This window comes from Leopardus geoffroyi, chromosome D4, assembly GCF_018350155.1.
Source record: "Leopardus geoffroyi isolate Oge1 chromosome D4, O.geoffroyi_Oge1_pat1.0, whole genome shotgun sequence".
NCBI classification, from domain to species: Eukaryota; Metazoa; Chordata; class Mammalia; order Carnivora; family Felidae; genus Leopardus; species Leopardus geoffroyi.
In genome coordinates this window covers 25,869,581-25,895,419 of record NC_059342.1, presented here as the reverse complement: position 1 = coordinate 25,895,419, position 25,839 = coordinate 25,869,581, and the positions used below count along the sequence as shown (strand labels likewise).

Sequence of the window (25,839 nt, the reverse complement as noted above, 5' to 3'; positions counted from 1 at the left end):
CGCAGCCCCTGCCCCACGGGCCGCCAAACTGCTGTCTTCCCTTCCCACTGCCAAGCCATCTTTGTGTGGCCCTCACGAACTGAGAATTATTACAGCGAATTCTACTCATATACAGGTCCCAATGTCCAAACAGGCCTCAACCTCCACAGTGTCATCCAGTATCTGGGCAACAAGACCCAACAAGTAAGAATACTCCACCGGACAACAGCATCAGAAGCAGATGAATGCACGGCAATTGCCCCTGCTGTTGCTGGGGCTCACATTGCAATTTTCCTGCCGGCATCCCAAACCATTGGTCAGATGGGGGAACTATTACCTCCTAGAAAAACAACTCAGGATCGGATAAATGAATGACACCACTCAGCCCAGGTAGGCAAAACATTCTAAGAAACTGGTTTCTCGTCCACGGTGAGAGGGCAGGATTCTGAATTCCAAGCGGGTAAGGGGCTAGAAAATACATCTTCAGTAGTTCATGAGCCAACCAAACACGGTTCACCTACGTACATCTTGCATGAGTTTTGCCATGATGGGTACAAAATGTCACTGAACACTTGAGATAAAAATAATGTGCACATCACACTACTGTCCAAAATGATTCATTCCCCCCACCCCATCACTTCCCTGGGAGTATGAGTCCCTGCCCCTGGACTTGGCTGTGGCCCTATGGCTTCCTGTGGCCAGTGGCATATAGCCTGAAGAGACCACGTGCCACTGCGGAAGCTGGGCCTTGAGAAGCTTTGCCTATTTCTAGTTGCCCTCCTGCCATCGGCACTTGCCACTCAGAAGCAGACCTCCTGTGTGGCTGCAATTTCTTCACCTGCACCCCAGAATAAAGACATATGGAACAAAACCCCAGCTGACCCACAAGCAAGACTAAATAATGGTGTTTTCAGCCCCTGGGTTTGCAGGTGGTTTGCTGAAAGCATGATTTTGTCAATAGTTGAGTGATATACCCTATCCTCTCCCCGGATGCAAAAGCATCAGGTACTCACCATCTACGATTCCAGGCCAGCCCATGAAGTGAGCAGAAATCTGTTTCTCATCCTTCCCATACTCGTTCTTGGCTACTAACTTGTAGTCCCCATTGTTCATGTGAGTAGGATTATCCAGCTGGAGGCAGCCATGGTACTCCGTGTGATTGGTAACATGGATTTTAGTACAGATGTACTTGGACTCATTCAGTATCGCCCCGTTATAGAACCACTGAAGAGCTGGTTTGGGGTTGCCTTTCACAGTGAATGGAATGCACCAGTGGTGGTCTGAGGTTGGAGATTCGAGAAATGTGATAGTTGGAGCAACTAAATTGAAAAAGAGAAAGTTAATAGCATCAGAAAGCTCAGAATTCTCCCCATCTCCAGATTTCTGCGTCATCAGTGGGGGGATCTTATTCAACGAACTGTTTGGTTTAAGAAAATACAGGACCAGCGACTCTGGAATCCATCAATATTTCGAATCACCATCAAGGCTGATCGAACTCCCTACAGACAGCTTCAAAGAGATTCTTTTCCTCATACTTAAGACCCACGAACCATAGTCGTTTTTCAAATTTCTCAGTGTGAGAACCAGCTCCAAACAGATCGCAGAGATTTCTGACAGCAGAAAGGGTTCACTGGAAGTCAACTTTGGCTTCTAATACATATGCTTTGATATTACGTAGATTCATCACCAGAAAGCTGAGGGCCACTGTTTCTGCAATACTTCACTCAACAACACAAATAATGAAACGACTTTGGAAATCTTGCCTGCAGCACGGATCTCACACAGCTTATCTAAAACGGAGCAAATTGACCAAGGCGGGGACTGCTGCTGCCAATGCTGATTGATTATTATAAAGTATGATCCGCTGGTATTTTTCACTGATTGCCAATAGCAAATGCTCTTTAAAAGTATCACATTTCATGACAGTACGCTGCACTTTTGCTAGGATTTCAGAAGTCAATGTTTTGATCCTTTAAATGTCTGTCCAAACCTAGACAAACAACCTAGAGACCACTTTAACTTGAAAAATAAAGCACTTTACGCTTTGGGGAAACAAACATTCAAGTAGCATTTTTAAACACAGTACTTATCCTGAGTGAGGGTATTTAAAATCCCCCATAATTGTTTATTTTATTGTGGTCTGACTTTGATAATGATACAATTAAGGACTAGAAAATACCTCCAGAGCCCTAAGAGCATCATTTTTCAGGTGAGGAAACCCAAGTCCAAGGAGGGTAAATGACTTGGTCAGTTTTAGGGAGCGAGACGGATCTGGAACAAGGATCCGGGTCTCCTGATACCTAACCCCGCAGCCCTTCCATCCTTGCCTTGCTTCCCAGTTGTACATGTTCATCACACAAAAAGGGAGAAAAGTCACAACTTGCTAACAAATACACTTTGACCAGGCTCACTACCAAGCCTATCTCAGTTGTTAAAATTATTCACCATTTATTCCTTCTATTCTTTACCTAGATTGTGATAGATAAGGTCAATTCTTCAGACCATGGTGAACACCACAGATATTAACTGAGAGGACTTTGAATTTGAGCATCCTTATTTGTAGTTCTGTGTTACAAATACAAGGACCCCAGTGGGGTAGGGGCAACACTTACCTTCCTCCCACCAGCCCAGGCCCCCAAGCCCAGGGCCCACATATTCCTTCCACCATGCTCAAATGAGCTTTTGGTGAGGTGTTGATTTAAGGACATAAAGTTGGAAGCTGGTTGCGTATGTTTGGGGATAGCATTGATTTCAGGCTTCTGGGTGGGTCGAATGATGAGAAATTATGAGTCCAGTACCTACTAGGCACAGAGGTAGTACTGACAGTGACAAAGGACTTACAGTTGGTGACCATAATCATGCACTCCAACAATCACACACTGCATGTGCGCCACGGGTGAACCTTAGCCAGTGTATCGATACCATGTGTCTACGCGTGTATAATGTGTATTCATACACACACACGTGCACACTCGTGTTTCTCTCATCCAAACCCTGACCCAAATACAGTAACGCCTCATTAATTTATAGCACGCCAGCTCAGAATTTGGAACAATGTGCAAAGTATATGTGATTCGTACCAAATACATGTTCGCCCTAAACGCCACAATCTGGAATGTGAAGCTATGTGTTGTGTTGTTTACAACACTGGGAAATGACACACGTATGCTGAAGAAGGATTAGTGTCCTGTATCTTAGTTGCAATGTATACAGAAATTTAAAACAATAATAAAAATGTTCTGTGGGTAATAACAACTTTCAATAACTTAAGCAGGACACCACCAACCTTCCCACAGAAACCTGATGTCAAACTAATGAGGTTTTATTGCATCGACGGCACAAATGGGTGTTTGTGAACAGCCAGCCTGATACTTTAGGTGGTATAACTTTAAATCTTCATATGGCTTTTATGGAGAAAACAATTTTAGGAACTGGTTTGGCAGAAATTAAGCTAAAACTTATTAACAAGAGAACAACAACCAGTTCAAAATATGTTCTATCCAAAAAAAAGGTTGGGGGGAGGGGGGGAAGGGGAGGAAGGCACAAGAGGACAAGTTTAAGATCAAAAAAGCAGCTTAAAAGAAAGACATGCACCAGTAAGAGGGATGAGAAGAAACAGAACATGTGACAGAGGCTGATATCTCTTTAAAAACTGCACACAGAACACAGCACACACTTTTTTTTCACACACTTCAGCAGCACCCAGAGTGCCCAACGACAAATGCAGGTGTGTCCGCGATTGTTTGCGATTAAAAACATAGGCCGGTCTGATTACGTACAATGTACAGTGAGGTTGACAGAATCTTGGTCTTCTCCTACAAGATTTTCTGCCACACAGGAGATCTGCTTTCCACTGTCATCAGATGAAATGTTAGTTATCCTTAAGGAGCCCTGTGTGTGGCTCGTTTCATTCTACAAATGAATTAACAGACAAAAATAATCTTTATCACAACTGATGCCAAAGTGAAAAGATTTGGGGTGTCTCCCCCTAACGAAAGAAAGAAATCTATACCATTAGAAAAGGTTTGGGGCCAGGCAAAGGAACCAATCAGGAGCCACTCTACTTCTCTAGATTACAATGGTTTAATGCTCAATGCTGATTTAATCTTTGAATTCTTACCTACCTTTCTCCAAGGGAAAAGAGCCCAAGGAGAGCCCCTCACCTTGCTCACAGGGTCGCAAGAAGCTCACCAGAGACACAGAGACTCTAATCTAGTAGGTATACACAACGAAAATGCAAACCTGCACTAGACTTTGTTAACTAAAAGAATAAATAGCAAGTAAATGTGCATCAAAAACAGTGTAAATTTCTCTTTCTGGCCCTATAAAATATTAAACGATCATCACTAGATTAATACAATCTCAAGTTCTGAGACACTCTCATCTCTCTCTGAACACAGAGCCAAACAAAAGCCTTACCATATGCTTGGAAACCAGATTACCGACATCCCAGTACAAATTCGGAACTGGATCGCCTGAAACACTGCAAGATAATGTGATAGACCTTCCCTCCTCCACAGTGAGGTTAGGTGCGGCCAAATTTGCTGATGGCAAACCTGCGGAACAAGAAAAAGTAAATGGAGATACACATAAATAGTTCGATGCATTATCAAAATAGCAACAAATTGAAAACTCTTTATGCTTTAGAACTGGTAATTACTTACTTTCTGAGACTGACTTATGGTGATCTGAAAAAGTGCCAGGTTGGTAAGCTTTACAAATTTAATGTGAACCAAACAATATGAGGTAATAAGATGTGTAAACAAATTTTGCACATTTCTTAAAAATACTATTGCAGGAGCACCTGGGTGGCTTGGTCAGTTGGCGTCCGACTCTTGGTTTCAGCTCAGGTCATGATCCCACAGTTTGTGGGTTCGAGCCCCACGTTGGGCTCCATGCTGACAATATGGAGCCTGTTTGGGATTCTCTCTCTCTCTCTCTCATTCTCTGCCCCTCCCCTGCTCACACTCACATGCATGCACGCATTCACTCTCTCTCTCTCAAATCAATAAAAACTTAAAAAATGTTATTACTGCAAAATAACTTTTCACTTTAAAGAAAACTACTTTAGGGGCGCCTGGGTGGCGCAGTCGGTTAAGCGTCCGACTTCAGCCAGGTCACGATCTCGCGGTCCGTGAGTTCGAGCCCCACGTCAGGCTCTGGGCTGATGGCTCAGAGCCTGGAGCCTGTTTCCGATTCTGTGTCTCCCTCTCTCTCTGCCCCTCCCTCGTTCATGCTGTGTCTCTCTCTGTCCCAAAAATAAATAAAACGTTGAAAAAAAATAAATAAATAAAAAAATAAAGAAAACTACTTTATAAAACTATGTCTTCTCTTTCACTGTTCTACAGTTGCCAATCTAGTTGTTTTTTTTTTAATGTTTATTTTTTGAGAGAGAGAGAGAGAGAAAAGAGAGAGAGCAAGCATAAGGTGGGGGGAAGGAGCAGAGAGAGAGAATTCCAAGTAGGCTCCACACTGTCAGTCCAGAGCCCGATGAGGGACTCGATTCCAGGAACCGTGAGATCATGACCTGAGCCGAAATCAAGAGCTGGGCACTTTGACTGAGCCACCAGGCGCCCCGATAACCCAGTTTTTTATAGTCAAAAACAAAAGGGTGCAAGGCATCTCTGTTTTTTGGATAAAACAATTTTTTACATTAAGTAACTCATAAACATAACCTCACTACCAGACCTCAATTTTGAAACAGATTATGGGGAAAAAAAAAAAGATAGTTTTAAAGCATTCTTCAGACACGAAGCCTGACCATCACAGTATTAGAATGTTCCGAAGCTATAGAAGTCATAGCCAAATATCATAAGAAAAACTGGTTATTGTAAACTTCATGATATGATAAAAAAAACAAGTCATGTGGATCTATACTTTCACATTTCAAAAGCTAGCTTTTCTTTATTGGTTCCATTATCACTTCATTAAACTATCGCACCTAGTGGGTGTTTACACTGCTTACAACCGCATGGGACTCATAGTATTTTCTGCATGAAGGCGCGTCCCAGCGAGTGTAACGATATGTCACGTCCTGCCTGTCAAGCTAGTCCCGCACTTGGTATCAGAAACTCTGCTTGGGACTGCGTTCAGCCCGACAGCTGTGTCCCAAGGACCTATGACACATCATTAACTCAGGAGTAACCCAGAGGTCAGAAAAGGCAATTCATCTTCAAGAGCCGTTGAATTGCCCTATTTGACCCACTATCTTCACAAAACTGCCATACACCCCACGCCTACGATGCCATCCCCACTGACAAAGCCATTATTCTTTATTACTGAAACCGGACTGGAGCAAGGTTTATACGGGGTGGGTCTCAGGGTGTTCCCACCCCTGGCAAAGGACTTCCCAACAAGATCCGGCTGTCAGTGGCCTGCGTGACCTCTTCAGGACCTTTCCTATCAGCAACCAATAGACAGCGATGTTGTATCTTTCATAGGGTTTCAAAAAGGCCCCTAATACTCTGAGTTTCATACTCCGAGGTTTTCAATCTCTGTCGTACTTTTAGCTTCTGAGGCTCTTCTTTTGTTCCTGAATGGTCTTCTATTTTTATGGCACCCTGTCTTTGTTTCATGGGTGCGGTATCTCCTGATCTCTTTGAGACGTCAATAATCTTTTGAATTTTTCTTCTCTCCTTATCAACACTGTTTCTCGCAACTTTTTTTTTTTTTTTTTGTATCTGTTTGTTTGGTATTTGCCTCTCTGATTATAAGTTTTTCTCAAACAGCGGGTATTGTTGGCCATTCACACATCTTTAAGAACAAGGTATGAGACACATTGTGCATTTAACTGCCAGCTTCGTTGTAGAGTAGTATTAGTGGCCTTCTTAAACTGGATACCACCTGACCTTAGTATCATTACATCACTTTAGGACAAGGTCTGGTCACATTATTCAGATAATGCTCTACCAGTGTCCTGCCCGGAAGAGGAAGAAGGATGGAAATATCAATATTCAGTATGTAAATCCATCATTTTCTCTATGGCTCTCACAGCCTCAACCCTTTCTGGAGTTCCTGATAATCTTTGTTTGATCCTCTTTAGTGAATAAACTTCCCGGGGCACCTGGGTGGCTCAGTTGGTTAAGCTTTCAACTTCAGCTCAAGTTATGACCTTGCAGTTCATGAGTTCAAGCCCCGCATCATGCTCTGTGCTGACAGCTCAGAGCCTGCAGCCTGCTTCAGATTCTGTGTCTCTCTCTCTCTGCCTCTCTCTCTCTCTCTAAAATAAATAAACACTAAAAAGAGAGAGAATAAACCTCCAGTTTTCTGCTGTGGAGGGAGGGGTGCAGTCAGTTGGAACGTATGGAATGACAATGGCTTTAACTGCTCTACAAGGAACTTGAAGCACTCTCCTGTGCTTGGTTCTCCCTGCATTCCTGCTTCTTTCTGAGCCTTGTACCAGCTCTGCATCCCAAACCAAGTGTCCCCAAGCCTTTGCTGCTGCCAACCCGGTAATCAGCATTCTCAGCATTTACTTCAGTTTCTATTCATCCGTCTGCTTTCCAGCTTGCACCCTTCCGGGCCTTGTTGATTCCTCTCCCATGTTCTTGGACTTCGAGATTTATCTATTGATTCTGGAGGGATCACAGAGCCAGGGCCTGCCCTGCTGCCTGTCCTCAAGGTATGACCTCTTCCACCAGCCAGACTCCACCAAGAGAGCCTGGAGGCATCCCTTTTGGCACCTTGAATACAAACCTATGACATCAATTTCCTACCTTTTACAAATGCATGTAATAGTTTGGAAATCCTGAGCAGAAAAAAAAAAAAAAAAAAAGGTTAAAATAGAGATTCTCAGTAGAGAATGCTGTGCCATAATCTTAATTTCTCCTAAAAAAAATTTAATTTAGTTTTTTTTTTTTGGTTAAGCCTAAATTTATATGATTAACAATTCTAAAAATGTTTGTTTAATTACAATAATAGTAGTAGTATTTATTGGGCATTCACTGGACCAGAAACTCTTTTCTAGTACTGTATTTTTTAATATTAATTTATTTACTTTGAGGGGGGGAGGGGCAGAGAAAGAGGGAGAGAATCTCAAGCAGGCTCTGTGCTGTCAGCATAGAGCCCAACGCGGGGCTTGATCTGATGACGGTGAGATCATGACCTGAACTGAAATCAAGAGTCTGATGCTCAACCGACTGGGCCACCCAGGCGCCCCTCTAGTACTTTAAATGATTGTTTTATTTAATCGTTACAAGGAATCATGGAGTTAAGGATTTGTTCTCATCTGCTTAACGAAGAATATGAGTTCTGGAAAAGTCAAATACATCTTCCAAAATTGCCCAAGTACCTGTAGACCTGGGATATGAACCCAAAGTTCAAGATCTTCACCACTACACTGTACTTCCTTCGCAGACTGAGTACATCCATTTTAACACAGAACATAAATACCAATATGTATCCATAACCTAAGAATTTAGTTCATTTAAAAAATAATTACGTGTCTATTTGTGAAGGAAGAATGAGTCTCCTTTATTTATAGAGAAATTGTATCACCCTGTCATAGCAGTCTCCAAAGGAATCTGTGCAAAATTGGCCAAGTCTAGATCTTTTAAATGTAAAGTCTTCCACAAATGAGTAAGCATCTGACTCACGTTAATTCTAAAGCATTAATATGCTGGCCAAAGATTCAATAATGGAAAAAACAATCTGTACTTGAAATATCACTTGAGGCTTAATTAGCACAATAAAAATGAATTGGGATGCATGAACAGCCAAGGCAGGATAAACCATTTGCCAGGCACTACTTCCTGGCTTAATAAGATTTGAAATCGGCATGAGCACAGAGCAAAGCTCAGCGAAGCTTCCAACAGCTTCTAGCACTACTGTCATGGGATCCTGATTGAAGCTGCAGACGTGTCTTCCTCTTGCACTCGGAGAAACCTGACTGGAGATCAGAAATGACCATCTGCCCAGCCCGACAGCCACCTTCGTGTCCACGTCTCTTGATGCGGATGTGTTCAGAAAGGACACACCGGCCTGCAGACCTTGGCAGAAAGTCACCAACCGCACAGTGGAAAGGCTGACTTTCTTGAGACTGGGGCCTCCCAAACTGTAATGCGTATGTGAGATGACCAGCAGATCTCATTGAAATCATTGCTTCTTTTGAGGCGCCTGGGTGGCTCAGTTGGTTAAGTATCTGACTTCGGCTCGCATCACAATCTCACGGTTCTTGAGTTCGAGCCCCGCACCAGGCTCTGTGCTGACAGCTCAGAGCCTGGAGCCTGCTTCAGATTCTGTGTCTCCCTCTCTCTCTGCCCCTCCCCTGCTCATGTTCTGTCTCTTTCTGTCTCAAAAATAAATAAAAACATTTTTAAAAAAATCACTGCTTCTTTCTAGTAGGTCTAGGTTGGGGCCTTGAAAGTCTACATTTCTAGCAAACTCTCTGTTCCACAGACTACACTTGGAGTAGCAAGGGTTTGTTTAGATGATAGATGTTGGCTGGACAATTGCTCACTAGGTTTTTGTGTCTACAACTATTATTCTTAAATTTGGCAGGGGCCCGAGCAATCATCTCATCCATGGAACTTTCCCCAGAATGTGTTCTGGGGAATCCAGACTCCTTGAGATGTTCTGTGGGGGGCTAAAGAGGGAGGTGTGGAATATCTAAGATTTAAAAAAAATAAGAGCCTAGTGTAACTCTGTATTGTTCTGTAACTCTGAACGTTCACTATGCCCATCACACATTAAAAGCTCTCAGAAGTCCTGCTCTAAAGGAATCATTTCACTTCCACTGATCTTATATTCCCCAGCTTTTTTTGAGTACGCCACTTCTCTGTGGGATCTCGTTGTGGCTTTCTTGCTTTTATTTGCAGCAATTTCACAAAATATAAGAGATACGCATATCTAAATATTAGATGTAAACTATATTTAAGGCTAAATGTTCATATTGATGATCGTAATAACTTTAACAGCTAATGTTTACTGAGTACTTAATGTGTGCTAGACCTTGTCTGTAATATTTTCCACATTACCTTATTTGGCATCCTAAAAACTCTTGAAAGCAGGAGTCATTAGTATCCCCATTTCCAAATGAAGTTAAAGCTTATCAAGTATCATAACTAAATAGCTAATGAGTGGGAGCTGGCCTTGACCCTCATCTGTCTCCATGGCCTTAACCAACACACACAGCCTCCTTCAATGGGCTCTCCCATGCGTCTGTGTCCTTCCATTAGCACACACTTCCAGAGTGTTGACTACAGCTCCTAGGATCACTAATTGAAAGTATGCAGATTCTCGGGGCACCTGGGTGGCTTAGTCGGTAGAGCATCAGACTTCAGCTCAGGTCATGATCTCATGGCTCATGAGTTCGAGCCCCACGTAGCATTCACTGCTGTGAGAAGCTGTCAGCGCAGAGCCTGCTTCAGATCCTCCGTCCCCCTCTCTCTCTGCCCCTCCCCCACTCATGCTTGCTCTCAACAATAAATAAACATTGAAAAAAATAAATAAAAATAAAGTATGCAAATTCCCTCCAGTCCTTTGTCACCATTCCTAATGGATAAGAAATGCTCACTATTAATAAAATATTAGGTAAGAATAAATGCGGGTGACCTATCACTAAAAAAAACAAGAAACAAATAAGTAGGGTCTCACTTCCTCATAAGTGAGGCAAACTGACCTCTAATCATTTTGAATCATTAACTCAACTTTGCAGTAAGTGACATAGGTCAGATTTGGGTTTCATTTTTCAACAGCCACCTGAAGTTAGAGATTACATTCTTTCTCATCTTGTTTTAGTCCTCCTGAGCTCTGTTCATTCTGTGTTGGGTCATCATTCCATGCATGAAATATTCAAGGAAATTATGATTTTGTCTAGTGTCTCCTCTCCTCTCACTTTCTCTCGTGTTGGCATATCTTCCAATCTCTCTCTTAAGCATATAGATTTCACTACCAGGAATGAAGCCAGAATGAGCCTGACCTATTTAGAAGTGGCTGCTTTACACCCAGTTACAAAAATGACAGAAAATTAGCAAAGTGACTTTCCAGGCCCAAAATGGAAATGGTGCTTCTATGCTTGTGAGCTGTGTCATTACAGAGTCAGCAACCAGGAAACTTCTAAACACAAAAACTGTGTCAGCAGCTGACAGAAAAAAAAAAAAAAAAAAAAAAAACAGCTTTATTTTCCATCCTAAAAAGATAAAGGAAAACAACAATCCACTGTGTGGTTGGCTTTATTTTAGTAGACAGAACCTGATCCCAAGTAAAAGTAAAGCAAAGTAATAAACTAGACTTTTTTTTTTTTTTAATTTTTTTTTTTCAACGTTTTATTTTATTTTTTTTTGGTACAGAGAGAGACAGAGCATGAACGGGGGAGGGACAGAGAGAGAGGGAGACACAGAATCGGAAACAGGCTCCAGGCTCTGAGCCATCAGCCCAGAGCCCGACGCGGGGCTCGAACTCACGGACCGCGAGATCGTGACCTGGCTGAAGTCGGACGCTTAACCGACTGCGCCACCCAGGCGCCCCTAAACTAGACTTTTTATATGCTTTTCAGAAAAAAAAAAATCTATCCAGCTAAGATGGTAAGAAAATAATGTGTTATACCAATATAACTTCCAGAGTATTGACATCACATTTCCTTTTCATCTCCCATAATCTAACAAAGCAGAATTGCTATCAGTCTATTTTCCTGGCTTAAAACAATGAAGGGCTCTGTAGAAAGGAATATGCTTAACAGACGTATGCTACAAACCACAGGGCAACAACCAAAAGTAAATCTTATCGGTTAAGTAAAACCAATTTACCTCAAGGAACCAGCCTTCTTCTCCAGGTACCTGTGAATTGACTTTTACCATCATAAATAATATTTTGTTGGTGTGTCTTAAGGAATCTCTATATTGAAAGCTTCAAGGTCGAAAAAGTTGGGAAAATTGAAATTGTCGTTATACGTAACAAGGAAACCAAAGGCAGGACTGATTTAAATCCAAGGGACCATTAAGGGGGTTTTATACAGTCAACTGCAGTCCAACCATCAAGTGAATTACCACCTTATAGTCACTGTGGGACTAGCATGTTCTGTGGTAACTAGCTCCTAGTAAAATGGATGGAAGGATTGTTTTGATATGACCCAGAGGACTATTGCCCTTCTTAAACATATTTGTCATCTACTTAGAGCATCCCATCCACTGCTAACACTTCCTGAAGAAACTCTCTTCCAGAGATTTAAATCATAATCAAAGCATAAAGTATACTATTCTTTAATAATCCCACTTACTGAGGGGAAATGATTGAAAAGACTGCATTGCAAAACTAACTGCTGAAGATCAACCGACAAAGTAGCAGGGATGGTCTTCTATTAAGTCAGCACAGTGACTGGACAAAATAATATTCCTTCTACAAAATTTGTGTGATTCTATCTCTGTCTCCAGAACCGGTGTGCGTGGTGACCCTTTTTTTTTTTTCTTATTAATGTGGAGACTTGAGATGCATGTGTTTTGTTGCCTTTAATAAAGTTAAATTGTTGCTGCAATTAATAAAGTTTTTCTAAGGTTAAAAAGGACCTAGTGGAGAAACAGACCACAACATGTTTCCCAGCGTGAATAAATTTACAGTAGTTCATGGCAGGAGGGGCTGTTAGAGAAATACTGTGAGACATTTTGACCATGCTGCTAATGGTAACAGGGCCATTAAACTTCCCAGCCCCGCCTACTAAGCTCAGTTAATCACTAAGAAGAAGGAAAGGGAGATACTTTCACGATGAGATGATGACAGAAATTTCAAAGGGAACTACAAAATACTAAAATATGGAATAATTCAGCTAGAATAACACAAATGCTTAAGTTATCTTAACTGAAATATCCATACCATTATATAAAAATTTAGTCCAGCCTGATCATTAATAGAACATGTGTGGCTCATGCATTTATTAATTGATGAATTCAGCAAACATTAATCAAATGCCTATTATGTTCAATGGATACATTAGACACCACAGAAGGTGTATTTTTTGCTTTAAAAATGTAGAGCGTTTGTTAATACAATACTTAGATGGTGAAATAGTAAAAGGGAAAGTTTTTAAAGAAAGCCCACCTTATGAATGAATGAAATCTCGGTAGCTCTTTCTTACTGAAATTAAAATGTTACCAGTTGCAAATTAATGGAATAGTCACAGTTATTGGGAATCATTGGTTTAGAATGATGAAACAAACACACAAGACCATACAATACTCTTATGAATTACTCTTGGACTTAGTTAACAGTTTCATACAAAAAAAAAAGTGAAGCTGAACTCTATGAAACTGTGATGTAATTAAACACAATAGATATATTTTAAAAGTCTGCAAAGGGCAAGACCTGAAAGAAAAGCCAACCGACCACAAATCCAAGCTCTAAACAATAGATCTATCTAACTTAAAGATAGTAGCTTATTTTCTGATTCCTGTAGTATGGACTTTCAGAAACAATTTAAATCCAACCACCTAGTGTCAATCTACTGCTCAATCCAACTTCTCTTTAAAGAGCCCAAACTAGGAAACCATGATGAAGAAAAGCAACATATGACTAAGCCCCCAACCGAAGCTTCCCATTCTGATCTCAAATCTCTAGATATTTTGCAAAACTTTTTAAAATTCCAGTGTTAGTGAATAAGAAACCAGAACACGATGAAAAACTCCTGAACAAGAGAAAGGGAGAAAGTGGGGTTAAAGAAAATCAACACAGCCTCAAAGGGACACGTAAGTATTTGCTTCACAAAAGCCAAAGGGAAGCTCTAGGCTGACCCAAGACTCAAGGGGCAGATGGTAGGACAGAGTGGTGCCCCACTTCAGCTGAGCCACGGGGGCCACTGGTTAAGAAAACTGAGTAGATGCGACATATCCTGTCGCTACGCTCTCACTGTGGACACAACATCCAGTAAGAGTTGGAGCCACTCCCAAATGGAAGCAATGAGTGCAGGAAGCTCACCAGAGAAAATCAGCAGTGCTTGGTACTGGTGACACCCTGGGGATACGGTGAACCCCAACACGGAAAAGGGTGTTTCAGTCATAGAAAAACTCAAACACTAGAGACTGTGGAAATTCAAAATTAATTGTTGGAAGGGAGAAACTCAGTATCTGGAGAAACAGCTGAAGGACAAAGCATGAGTAAACCAATGTTCCCATCATGTCACACAAAAGGACAAACGGATGGGAAACACTACCGAAGGCTGAGAGGTATGGAGGGTGGAGCCGGAAGTGTAAACGTCCATCTACATAAATTAGAAAATCCTTCCAGAACTTCAGACATAAACCCTCACACTGAAAGAGTATGCTGCGTATCAAACAGAACTTTACAAAATCTTTTTTAGAATAAAAACACACACCTAGTTACATGATGGTGAAAATTTCAGAATAACATGGAAAAGGAGAAAATCCTCAAAGCTTCTGGAAGGAAAAGAAAAGCATAGGTCACCTGTCAAGAAGTAAGCATAAGACTGGCCTCAAGCTTCTTATCTGCAACGTTGAATACAAAGAGAACATGGTACCATGTCTGCAAAGTTCTAAAAGGAATTTGTTTGAATCTAGAATTTTATACTTAGCCAATTCCATTGAGAAGAAAATACACAGTCTTGAGTTTCCACCAGGCAAGGACTTGAAGATTTTTTTTTAATTTCTCTGAATGAAATATTAGAGGCTACACGCCAGCAAAAAGAAAAGCTGCTCCAAAAGGTAGTAGGGTACAAGAGTTTAATGGCATGCAAAGAAATAGTAAATCTTCATAAAAGTCAAGTAACAATCTAAAAATAAAATCCTATTTGACAACAATCTGAGAGATGGGACGAGAAAGTAAAGAGAAATAAAGGTATCTTTTCCTGTCTTGTTGGGTGTTATCTCTAGATGCTTACAAGAAAAAATACGTTTTGATAGGGGCGGTGAATATTGGGGCATTATATATTTACAAAAAAACAAAAATATAATGTATAGCTTTCAAGCAAATTAAGAAAAAATAAAATAAAAAACACTATCAATGGAAGAAAAGGAAAACACTGTAGAAAAATAAGCAAAGGATGTAAGTAGATGATTCATCAAGGAATAGACACAATGTCCCATAAACACAGAAGAAACTCAATAGTCATCAGGAAAATGCAAACCAGAAAACAATGACCTACCAGTTTTTAGACAAGCAAAAAAGTAAAAAGTTTGCTAATATCAAGGCATGCCTTGCTGGAGTGGCTATAATTTGGTACAACTGCTTTTTAATGTGCAAACCATAGATGCCAAAACTTCTGCTTCCTGTTCTGGATCCCAGAAAAACTTTTTCATCTGTACACAGTACAAAGAGCAAAGAGTAAAGATACTCGTTGAAACATTTCTGGAGTGACGAAAAATGAGAAATAAGCTAAATGCCCAACAATATGGAAATTTTAATGTAATTGAGATATATTCCACCATGAATACTGTGCAATGATTCAAAAGAGTATTACAGATCTCTAACCACTAACCTGAAAACAAGAAAAACCCAAGCTTTATGTGTAATGCAGGTTATTTTTACAACAAAATGTATCGACCTTATTTGTGCAATTATTAATAAGTAAAAAAAAAAAAGTTTGGACAGAAAGAAAAATTAACAAACAACAAACCAATCTAAGAATACAAAAGTGGTAGAGAAATGATTTTACAAGGTAGCTTTAGCATCATTGACACTGAAATTAATTGTGAATGTTACCATGAACGCAATGGTCCTAATGGAGCCATCAAACATATGCCTCCCAAATCATGACAGTGAATTCAAAAGCCCCTAAGACACACAGTTGACTAATCTGTAGGAAACAAATAAAAACTTACTGAAAACTGACAAACTGACCAGGAAAAATGAGGACCAGTTCCCTCTTACCCTTACCCTCCCCCAATCGTAATAGTCTATCAATAACCCTATAGATTCAGCGCATTACCAAAAGCTGTCAAGACAAGTTGGCCAAAAATTAAAATTATTAAAAAAAAAAAAAAAACCCAAAGAACTGGCTTCAGGCAAGGGCAAAGCAGACGTCTATTAAGAGGCCATGTGTGAACTAAGAGCAGGACTTAGATGCGCTTTCTTTCTTCCTCTCAGTGGTTGCTGAACCAATGTGGTCACAACAGCCATGTGGACTTGGGAGCCAGCCAAGAGGCCAGGTGACTCAACACTGAATTTCTTGTCCCTCCAGGCGATTTCTCTCAGCGGTGCAAATTTATACCAGAACAGAGCACAGCTGCCCTCTTCTCAATCGGGAGGAGATATATATTAAAAGTTGGGTTTGTTTAAGTGTTGGCTAGCAAAGAAAGCTCAGGGAAGCTGTCAAGAGAACAAAGCCTGGTTCCCCTATGATAAAGCCCAAGGGCTCTGGGAGAGAAGAATCTATGGGAAGAGTAACTGCTGTCTTGTAAGCCCCTTCAGGGTAAGAAACAAATACTTCTCTTTCCTTTTATTACATTCTCTTTAAAAATGAACAACAGCTATATTTTCCTTCAAGAAAAACTGACCCCAAACAGCACGGTCTTCTGAAAACAAAGAATCGAATGTTCGTGGTTCATATACAGATTCCTGACAGACAGGAATCAGGTGCTACATGGCTTTCTGCTCTGTCACCAGCCACTCGGCCAGAAGATCAAATATAACTGTGAGCTAACTAACTGGCTGGACGACGCATATGTGAGTATTCGAGGAGGTACATCACAGAAGTCCTTAGCAGGAAAATCCTAACCAGAACATTTGGGTTTTCCTTCCTTGCAAACAGACTGGCACTCACAGAGAGATGGGACTTTGTCATAAGGTTCCCCCTTAAATTCTGGAGTTGTAAATGCTGAGGAGGAGTGGGGGCAAGATGAAGGAGGAGCCTGGAAACCCAAACATGGGAAAAGCAGGTATAAGGGCAGATTCGTGGTGCCCCATCAAGAGACACAGACATCTGGCAGCAAGACAAGGGTAAGGGAATGTGCTGGATTGATCTGCATTTTCTTGTACTGGGAGGACACTTTATCACCACGAGATCTTTCCCTCTCCACGGCCTGGGTAAGCAAATACATAGCCAATCAAGTATTACACTCTTAGCAGATAGTTTTTGGATGGATGGATGGATGGATGGATAGATGGATGGATAGATGAATAGATGGATGCATGAACAGACAAACGAACAAAGAAACAAAGGAATCAACAGTGTACTTTTTCTCCATGCACTTTAAAGCCATCCACTCAGAATTAATATTCTACTTGCAAAGAATATTCAGCAAAGTTGTTCCCAGCTGATTTCTCCACACTGCATACAAATGTTGCCCAGCTCACCAGAGACCTCAACAGCATACTATATAAAATCTGGGTAGTGATAATCCTCCCAGACTCTCTACCACACCAAGGCAATTAGAATAATTAATAGCAAGTAGAATTCATTGATTCAAAAGTAAATTACCACAATTGGGTATCTGCAGGTTTGCCAGGGGAATATTCTTGCTGCTTTCATTTAGGCAGTACAAATCCTGAGTTTCTGGGCTGGATTTAGTCTCCTGAAGAGTCTTGATCCACATAATGTCACAGGAGCATGTAAATGGATTGCCCACCAGGATCCTACACAGAACAAAAATGAAACCAGATCAGGCTTCTCTTTTTTCGTTTTAACTACCCTAGTGTTTATGAAGCACTACAACATTATGAATTCTTTCTGACCCACAATCTTTGGAAGTCATACCCACCTGCGTAGTTTCACAACACTTATTCATTCATTTAGCTAATACTTACTGGTCTTCTGCTAGGCGCAAACACCCCCGTGGACTCTAAAGGATGCAAAGTAACGCAAAACCTTTCAGAGTAATAGGGAAACAAGACAGGGACAGAAAGAGCTATAATGTAGGATAGGAATGGATGTCTCATAGGATGGGGAAAAATAAGATGCCATAACAAATTTATCACAGCTATTATATAGTAAGTGAGATCTTAAGTCAAGATGCCAATAGTTAACAGTTGTCAGGAATGCTAACACACTTATTTCTGACCTGGCTACAGATTCGAGTGTTATTATTTAATGAGCTCAAACTACAGTGGGGAGCACAGCAATTTCATCTTACTTTAAAATGAGACTGTAAATACAAAGCTAAGATTAAAATGTTAGAGCCAGGAGGGTGGCGCCCCCAGCTTTCTGCACGATGCAACCACAGGTCAGCCGAACGGATGCCAAGAAGTTAGAGTAAATGTGACCAAGAGCCTGGAAGGGACTCTTAAACCTCCTACACACACACACACACACACACATTCACGCATGCACGCTCACACATGCGCACACACACCAAGTTCAGGGTTTCTGACAGCAAGGGCAAGTGAGCTCCAGACTGAGCCACTCAGCCCGCTGTGGGACAGTCTGCATACAGAAAACCACCACTCAGCCGAGCTGCCTGGACTCCCGTGGCCTACGAAGGGTAACAGAGGAAGTAGTCAAGAGGAAAATAAAAACCACAAGAAAAAAATCTTTAAATGTTTATTTATAATACTCAGTGGCCTATTTAAGATGAATTCCATTTATGGTAATGAGCCTTTAAATGAGGCCATTTACAATCGTTACATAGGCTCTGCCTGACATTAGCCACAATACTTAAGATTTCCTTGAGGACAGGACCTAGGCTTTGCAACATCATTTACTCCTGTGGTTTTCTGGTTGGGTTCTAAGAATCTCTGGGATCCCTAGAGACTCTTCCAGGAGTTTCTTTGGGGAAAATGTGGTCATGGCAGACTCAATTAATTTGTGTCCGCTTGATCGCCTCCAAGTATCCTTCCATCACCACAATACGATTTGATGCTACTGGAGACAGACTACAATGGGAAGACATCCACAATGCTTAAACTTCAACTAATCCAAGAGGCTTCCTGGCGCTCGAAGTACGTGAAAAACTAAAGAATCTTTCAAAAAAAGAAGGTACAACTAAATCCACAGAAGGGCTAAAGAAGTGAAGGATCTTCAGTTGTAACTATCGCAACGATCAATGACCACACAACGCTGGCAGACAGCTGGGGTTCAATTCTTCAGTCCCCATGCAAACCCCTCTTCCAGAGACTGTCAGAGCACATTACACTCATTCGCTTACGCTTCCATGTCTCCCACTAGAGAGCAGAATCCTGGAACACAGAAACTTCTCCCTACATCCCAGTCCAATATGCAACCAGGCCCACAATTAACATGTGTTTCGAGAACTGATTAAATATGCTGCAGGGAGAAAACAGAAATGTGTGAATTTGAAATCAGTGCTCTGATTTTTGACCCGTTGAGGAAATTTCCTGCAGTGATGCTCAAAATGTTAACAGTGAGCATCTCATTCCATTTCACATCTTCCTTAAATTGTATGTGCCTATTCCTATGTGAGAAAGCTTACCACTTCAACTCCGCAAACTCAGTATATTCCAATGACTGCCCATTGTTGATATGGGGCACCAGGCAACCCTCCTTATAACCCACTGATTTGTCTCTGCACTAATGGCATCTTCTCTCTGCATGTTTTCCTTGTGAATAGGGGCGGATCCTACAACCCAGGCAATATATACAGTTTGAACCAAAGCGACTGCCTGGGATTCAAAGGCCTCGTCCATCCGGCAACCCCACCTCTGATACACAGAGCCTCTGCTTTGAGGTGTTCTAGGCAACCTTCCCATAGGAATGTCAACAGTTTATATGTGTTTCATGGTGATAACACAAGAATTGATCACACCTGGAAATGCCGGCCAGTAGACATCAACACATTACAATCTTTTTCCTATCATTTTACAGCCAAGGAAATTAGAGAATAAGGGTATATACTGAGTGCAGTAGCAGACCTAGAAGGCAATGTCACAAGGATGGGCAGGGAGGGCAAAGGACGACCTCTCCACCAACGTTCACTAAACACCAGCGGGCACTGTGGTTGTGGATAAAAGCTGGAGAATGTTGTGCCCATGGCTATTTCCCCCTTGAATGGGTTTGCTTGCCATTAGGTCCTGGACATAACAAGGACCAAACATGTCGCCATTATGACACAAAGCATCCCCCGCCCGCCCACTCTCATCTTTTTCTGTTTTCCCTCCTTTAGGAAACAAATCTTTATGTAAAAACATTTAAACTCATCATAAATGATACCTTACTATTGAGATTGCTGGGTTAATTTGTTACTGAATCATGTTTTTTATGAGGGAATAAAAACACAAGTGGCCAAAACCTGAGAAACCGTTTTCTCAAGAATTTTGATATAAAAATGCATCTACAGCATCACTCATTAAAAAAAAAAAAATACATAATTACTCTCTCCCCTGAAACTGTTACCAAATGACACACAATAATCATTACTTACAGTTCAGACAAATCAAGGTGACGAAAATGTTTCCTAGACAAGCTGGTCAGTTTATTTCGGGTAAAATTGCTGAAAGAAACCAAAAACATTAAATGTGAATTTGAAACGTTACACCTCAAGAATAAAATATGCAAGTAGAAAAACATATATGTTTTTCAAAATATAACTTCATTTAACCATGGTTCATTTCACCATGGTTCAACCATAATCTCTTTCTTCCATCTGGAATGACAATTTAAATTTTCCTGCCTCTCCTATAATTCTTGTGCATAAGGGGAGGAGAAGGAGGGAATACTTTCCAATGTGTCTTTTTAATCTCTTTCTTAACAAAAAGTTTATTTTTCATATGCTGATTCAGAGCCAAGTTATACGCTTCCTAGAGATCTCTGACCTCTTTAAACAATTAATAGGAGGAATAAACTTAATTTGATTTAAAACCATGAAACTCACTAGGGGAAAAGATACTTTAAAATTAAACAGCATCATGAGTATTTTGAAATTACAAGACACATAAATATTTAACTGAAATTAACACATCCTTATAGGAAAGAATATACACTGATAAACTCTGATTGATTGATTAACTCTGCTGATTGTTTATACATGATTTCTAAATAACCCGATAATTCCAAGATAAGGACAGTAACAAAAAAAATCACATAACAAGGAATATGTTAGATTTCATCTGACACTATTCTAGCGACACATCATTTTAAGATTTGGACCAACCAGACAATGAGAAGTCCATGAAACCAAGTCATAAATACTAATGAATTTACTGACGTATTCCAAATATGTAATTTCACTCAATGGCAGGAGTTTCCGTTTCCAGCGATCAGTGCCATGAGGCCCTGAGTGGGGAAATTCAGAGCCATAATCCCAGCAACTGACTCGCTCTGTGGATTTGTTTACTGGTTGAATTTATTTAAAAAGTGTCTAATGCTTGGGTCTCCAGACATGTGCCTAATAACTAGCAGGAATGTAAAATAAACATCAACTTTTACAAAAACAGCCAAGCCCCCAACAAATTACGAGACTTACAGTATCTGTTTCCTGCTCAGGAAAGGAATCGCTGGGCTGAGAGGTAAGAACAAGGGACCTGAGGGTGACAGTTGTCCTGACGCTTTACCTGAGGCTAGACTATTGTGTCAGCCCAACAAAATCATCGGTTGACCAGACATCCTGCTATGTCTGACCAGCCACCTTCACAGAGGGGTTCTAACCCAGGAGCCAATGTATGAGCCAACGCTGGTCAATTGAAGGAATACAGAAAACACCGCTTCAGGGTCTCCTGTTTCAAGAATGCATGTGTCCTCTCCCAACTTCGTTCTATATTGAGATTTCCACTCATCCAAACCCCTACCTACACAGGGTTCCTTCTTCTTCCTATGCTTACTTCTTCTGTCTTTATACTGCGTGTAAAGTGCTCACCCACATGAAAAAAATAATTCACCGGGAAGTTGTAAAATGTGCCCACATACATCTTTTTCTCTTTTCTTTTGGAACGTGAATTAAGAATGAGTTTCCCTGGAGTATCATACACTGAAAAGTCAGTCTGTCTGTGTTCTCTCCAGTCTTTGAGACACAAATGTTTCCATCTTCAGAAATCCCTACCCTCTGAAGGAAAAACAAAACAGCAAGAACAAAAACAAACAAAAAACAAGCAAGCAAACAAACACATCCACGACTCTTCTTCCCAAGAACCAGGAGAGGGGGGAGCAGAGAAAGAGGACACTATGGTCAAGGTCTCGGTCAGCTACAAAGACAGCACCGGGGGCAGCTGGCCCTGTCGGGCTGCCAGCAGCACAGCCCAGAGTGGGGTCATACGCCAAAGAACAAGATGAGTTTTATGAACCATACTTATTATTGAGGCAAAAGCCAAAAAAGAGGAGGAGGGGAGGGAAAAAAATCAACAATCCTCTTACTGTTTGATGACAGAACATTGCGAAGGAGCTAATTAGCACCTCGGCAAAGTCCCTGGAAAATACACAGGCTGTCTTTTCTCACAACCCCTGGGTTCTCCGAGGCCGGGGAGGAATTAAAGGCACCAAGAAATAAACTCAGTGACCGGTCATAGAGGCTGCAGACAGTCAAACAGATTACTCTTGTGCACATTTTTATGTTGTTGGGGAGACTCAGAGATAATCGGTATATCCCTGGAGTAGAGAGAAATGTGTTTGGTTCTCAGCTCCCTGGTACCCAAGGTGATATTCAGAGAAATCGCAGAAAATCAGATAAAACAAGGGTGCCTGAGTCCTCAGTCATAAGGACAGGTTGGGACTAAGGTCTGCAAAAGCAGACACCTCATTTGCTTCCTCCTCCCTCCCTGCCATTCTCAAAGCCAACCAGTGAATTTAATATTTGGGTGAGTAGGAGCCTCTCTCATCCATGAACACTGTACACAAAGCTTCCCAGCATCACCGAATGTCTGAATATCGTCTAACTTCATTCTCTCTTAATACCTGACCGTGCCTACAAATGGCAAGGGAGTTTTTGCAGCTCCACCAGTGACTTGGCTTCCTGGCTACTGCCTTTTAAAGATACTATATAAGATATGTCCACCTCTTTGGTTTTCTGCCCTCAAAGGACATGTCTTTGGGAAACAGGGATAGATAGCTGGTTTTAGAGAAGCTGTCTGCAGCACATAGAATGCCATTCAAATTACTCTACCATATAATCACCCTGAAAACATACATCAAGTGGCTTTGGTTTTCGTAAAAATGGCATGCAACAGGCAAGCAGAGAAAGTAGGAGAGGTAGAGTAAGCCCTCTTACAATTAAATCCCCTCATCAATAAATAAGTTTATTACTGAAACTGCAACTAACCGTAGCCCAATGCCCAAATCACATCGTTAGGGGAAGTGATGGGGTGGAAATAAAATGAGGCTGAGAGAGTAATCCGGGTGTAGTGTCAGCTGTAAATACCAGAACTTAAGCCCCTGAAGTCATTAATTACATTTAAGTGATGGCTTTAGAGCATTTTGACTTTTGTTTCTGTCCAAGTTCTCTCGTTTTGCTCTCAAGACCTATGCAGACATCAGATTTGTGCAGGCCACCCAACCACAGAGATGATGCCAAAAAGGCATTTAAGTGAAATGTGTTAATCAAGTTCCTTGGAGTTGTACCACATTTTTGCTGAATGTTGTATATCTTAGTTCTACAGACTTTATTTTCAAATCGACTTCATCATTAACGCCACCTATAAAATATGAAGTCATGATACTGGCTTTACGAAATTCATGTTTTTCATAAAACCCACAAATCTCCGGGGAGTGTCCAGGCAATCTGCTGCTAAAGAATGATTTCTTTTGTAACTGGTATGGAAATCAGTTGGGGAACTGTTCTCTTCAAGGAAAGAAAGAGGAAAAATATCCTAAGAAGGCTGATTCTCTAATTATACGGATGGTAGAAATTTTATTTCCTGTGCTCTTGTTGTAGGAGCACGGTCAGGGTGAGCCCTGGAGTCACAATTCTGTCACTTTCCATCCTGTGGGCTGGAGAAAATCCTAGAACTTCCTCAGTGTGATTTCATGTCCATGAACAGGAACCAAAAAGATCGTCCCTACCGATTGTCAGAAAAACCAAGCGAGATATCATGGGAGAGAGTTCCATAGGTAAGCTGTAGATGATGAGACATAAAAGCACGGTCGCAGAGAATTTGCAAAGCACAAAAAGACCAAAGAATGCCGGCCAACGAATTCCTCCAGCAGACACTCACTCCCCTTAACACTCGGGGCACAGGGAGCACCAACCTGAGCTTAGGGGGAGGTAATCCTCTGTTGAATGAAGAAACCTCTCCAGGTGCCTGCGTGGCTTAGTCAGTTAAGCGTCTGGCTCTTACTTCGACTCAGATCATGATCTCATGGTTTGTGAGATCGAGCCCCATGTCCCTGCTTGGGATTCTCTCTCTCCCCCCTCTCTCTCTACCCCTTCTCCGCTCATTCTACCTCACTCTCACTCTCTCTCTTTCTCAAAATAAATAAATAAATAAATAAATAAATAAATAAACAAACTTAAAAAACAGAAAAATAATGAAGAACGCTCTCAGGAAGGCCATCCCTTATGGATTGCATGCTACCCTCTAACAGGACTTAACAGCAGACAACCTGAGAGCTTCCATTGTCCCTATTTCCGTCTGACCTCGGTTGACAAAGCATCAACGTGACTTCAGTGAGGCACTTGCTGTTTTGCAATTATCTGAACCTTTGGCATGTCCCATGATTGATTTTTCTCCGCTTTTACCAATCACAACAGATAGCTTTGAGAAAATGAACTTTCAAAAGAGGATCTCCGGGGGTGGGGGTGGGAGTGGGGGCACTGGCAATTTTTAGTTCCCTAAAAAGGCCGAGGCCAAGTCAGTTTCTTTCAATTCCATTAGTTTGATGTCTTCCAGGGAACACGTAATGATTCCCAGGAAAAGAATCAAGGACCTTGTACCAGGACATAGTTTTCACATCAGACTCTGCTGTTGGCCTACTGCTCCATCTAAGATGGAAATAGCCCAGAAATCCATGAAAGGGAATACACAGGCTGTTCTAAGTACCCTTCTAAAGCTATTCAAAAATCAAAGCTAACATTTCTAAGCTATTGTCACACCTATACTAACTTTTAAGAAAGGAAGTTCATAGTTGCAAAAGAAGAAAACAGAGGGGAAAAATATTGAATACATTGGGTCCTGGGAAGCAAGAGCATCAACCTTTACTTACATGTGCTGTAAGTTGCTGTTTTTCAGAAACGCTTTATGAGCCACAAATTTTAATCCAGAATCCACAATTGTCCTAAGAAAACACACAGTTGCACGTACGTTAGAACGAATGGGCGAATGCGCGCCTGACTGTAACACAGCATAAGAAAAGGTATAGGTATGCAAGCATAAGGTATGCAAGTCCTGAGTACTCACAGATTTTTCAGTCCTGCGTAAGCTTCAACATCATCTTCGTTGATGATTTCCAACCTTTTCTGATTGGCAATGTAACTGCAAAAAGAGCAGAGAGTGAAAACCAGTCACCCAGAAGACAGTACACGAAAGAATGGGTAACCTCATCCCGCCTCACCAAGGTGGCGACCCCTCTCCACCCACCGCAGCCCCACCCTTTTTCTTAAAATACAACAAAGGGAGAAAAACTGAATGTGGCTAAGAAACCACGATTGATCAGGTTTCAAGGTCAATGACAGATTCACCAAGTTTCATTTTTTTTCTTAATCTTGGATCACTCTTTCAACTCACAAGTCCAATCTGCCTCCCCTTTCAAGGTACCCCCTGTGTCGAGAGATGAAAATAATTTGGACATGTATCTGCTGCCTCTGAAAAGTGTTTCGTCCTTATGGTGACAGCCACAGGGATGCTGGCATCATCACACGCAAGACAAATCACATCTTTCCCCACATGCCAAGAGAACCAGTCACTCCTTTTTACTTCCTAAAACACTGAAGCAGATTCTCCTCCCCGTTCTCCTTCCTCCTCTACTCCCTTCCTTTCTCCCCACTCTCTCTTTTCCTGGCCTAGGATCCCCTTTGTCTACCTGTCAGTAGCAATATAAATTTCTCCTTTTGGGAACCACATTTCATAAAGCCCTACCACATGGTCCTAGGGCACTCTCTGTAG

The 25,839-nt window shown here is 41.4% G+C and overlaps 1 protein-coding gene across 5 annotated transcripts in view; it reads right to left on the bottom strand.

Annotated features, from left to right (window-relative positions):
- Nucleotides 1-25,839, bottom strand: part of NTRK2 (neurotrophic receptor tyrosine kinase 2) — a 338,612-nt gene that overhangs the window by 285,116 nt on the left and 27,657 nt on the right. For all 5 annotated transcript variants that reach the window (XM_045468971.1, XM_045468975.1, XM_045468970.1 and 2 more), the window contains exons 2-8: nucleotides 25,135-25,209; nucleotides 24,941-25,012; nucleotides 20,235-20,303; nucleotides 17,339-17,493; nucleotides 4,399-4,535; nucleotides 3,759-3,891; nucleotides 993-1,298 (exon numbers count right to left, since the gene is read on the bottom strand). In XM_045468971.1, the coding sequence (XP_045324927.1) occupies nucleotides 993-1,298; nucleotides 3,759-3,891; nucleotides 4,399-4,535; nucleotides 17,339-17,493; nucleotides 20,235-20,303; nucleotides 24,941-25,012; nucleotides 25,135-25,209 (947 nt within the window). The remainder of the gene's footprint in view (nucleotides 1-992; nucleotides 1,299-3,758; nucleotides 3,892-4,398; nucleotides 4,536-17,338; nucleotides 17,494-20,234; nucleotides 20,304-24,940; nucleotides 25,013-25,134; nucleotides 25,210-25,839) is intronic.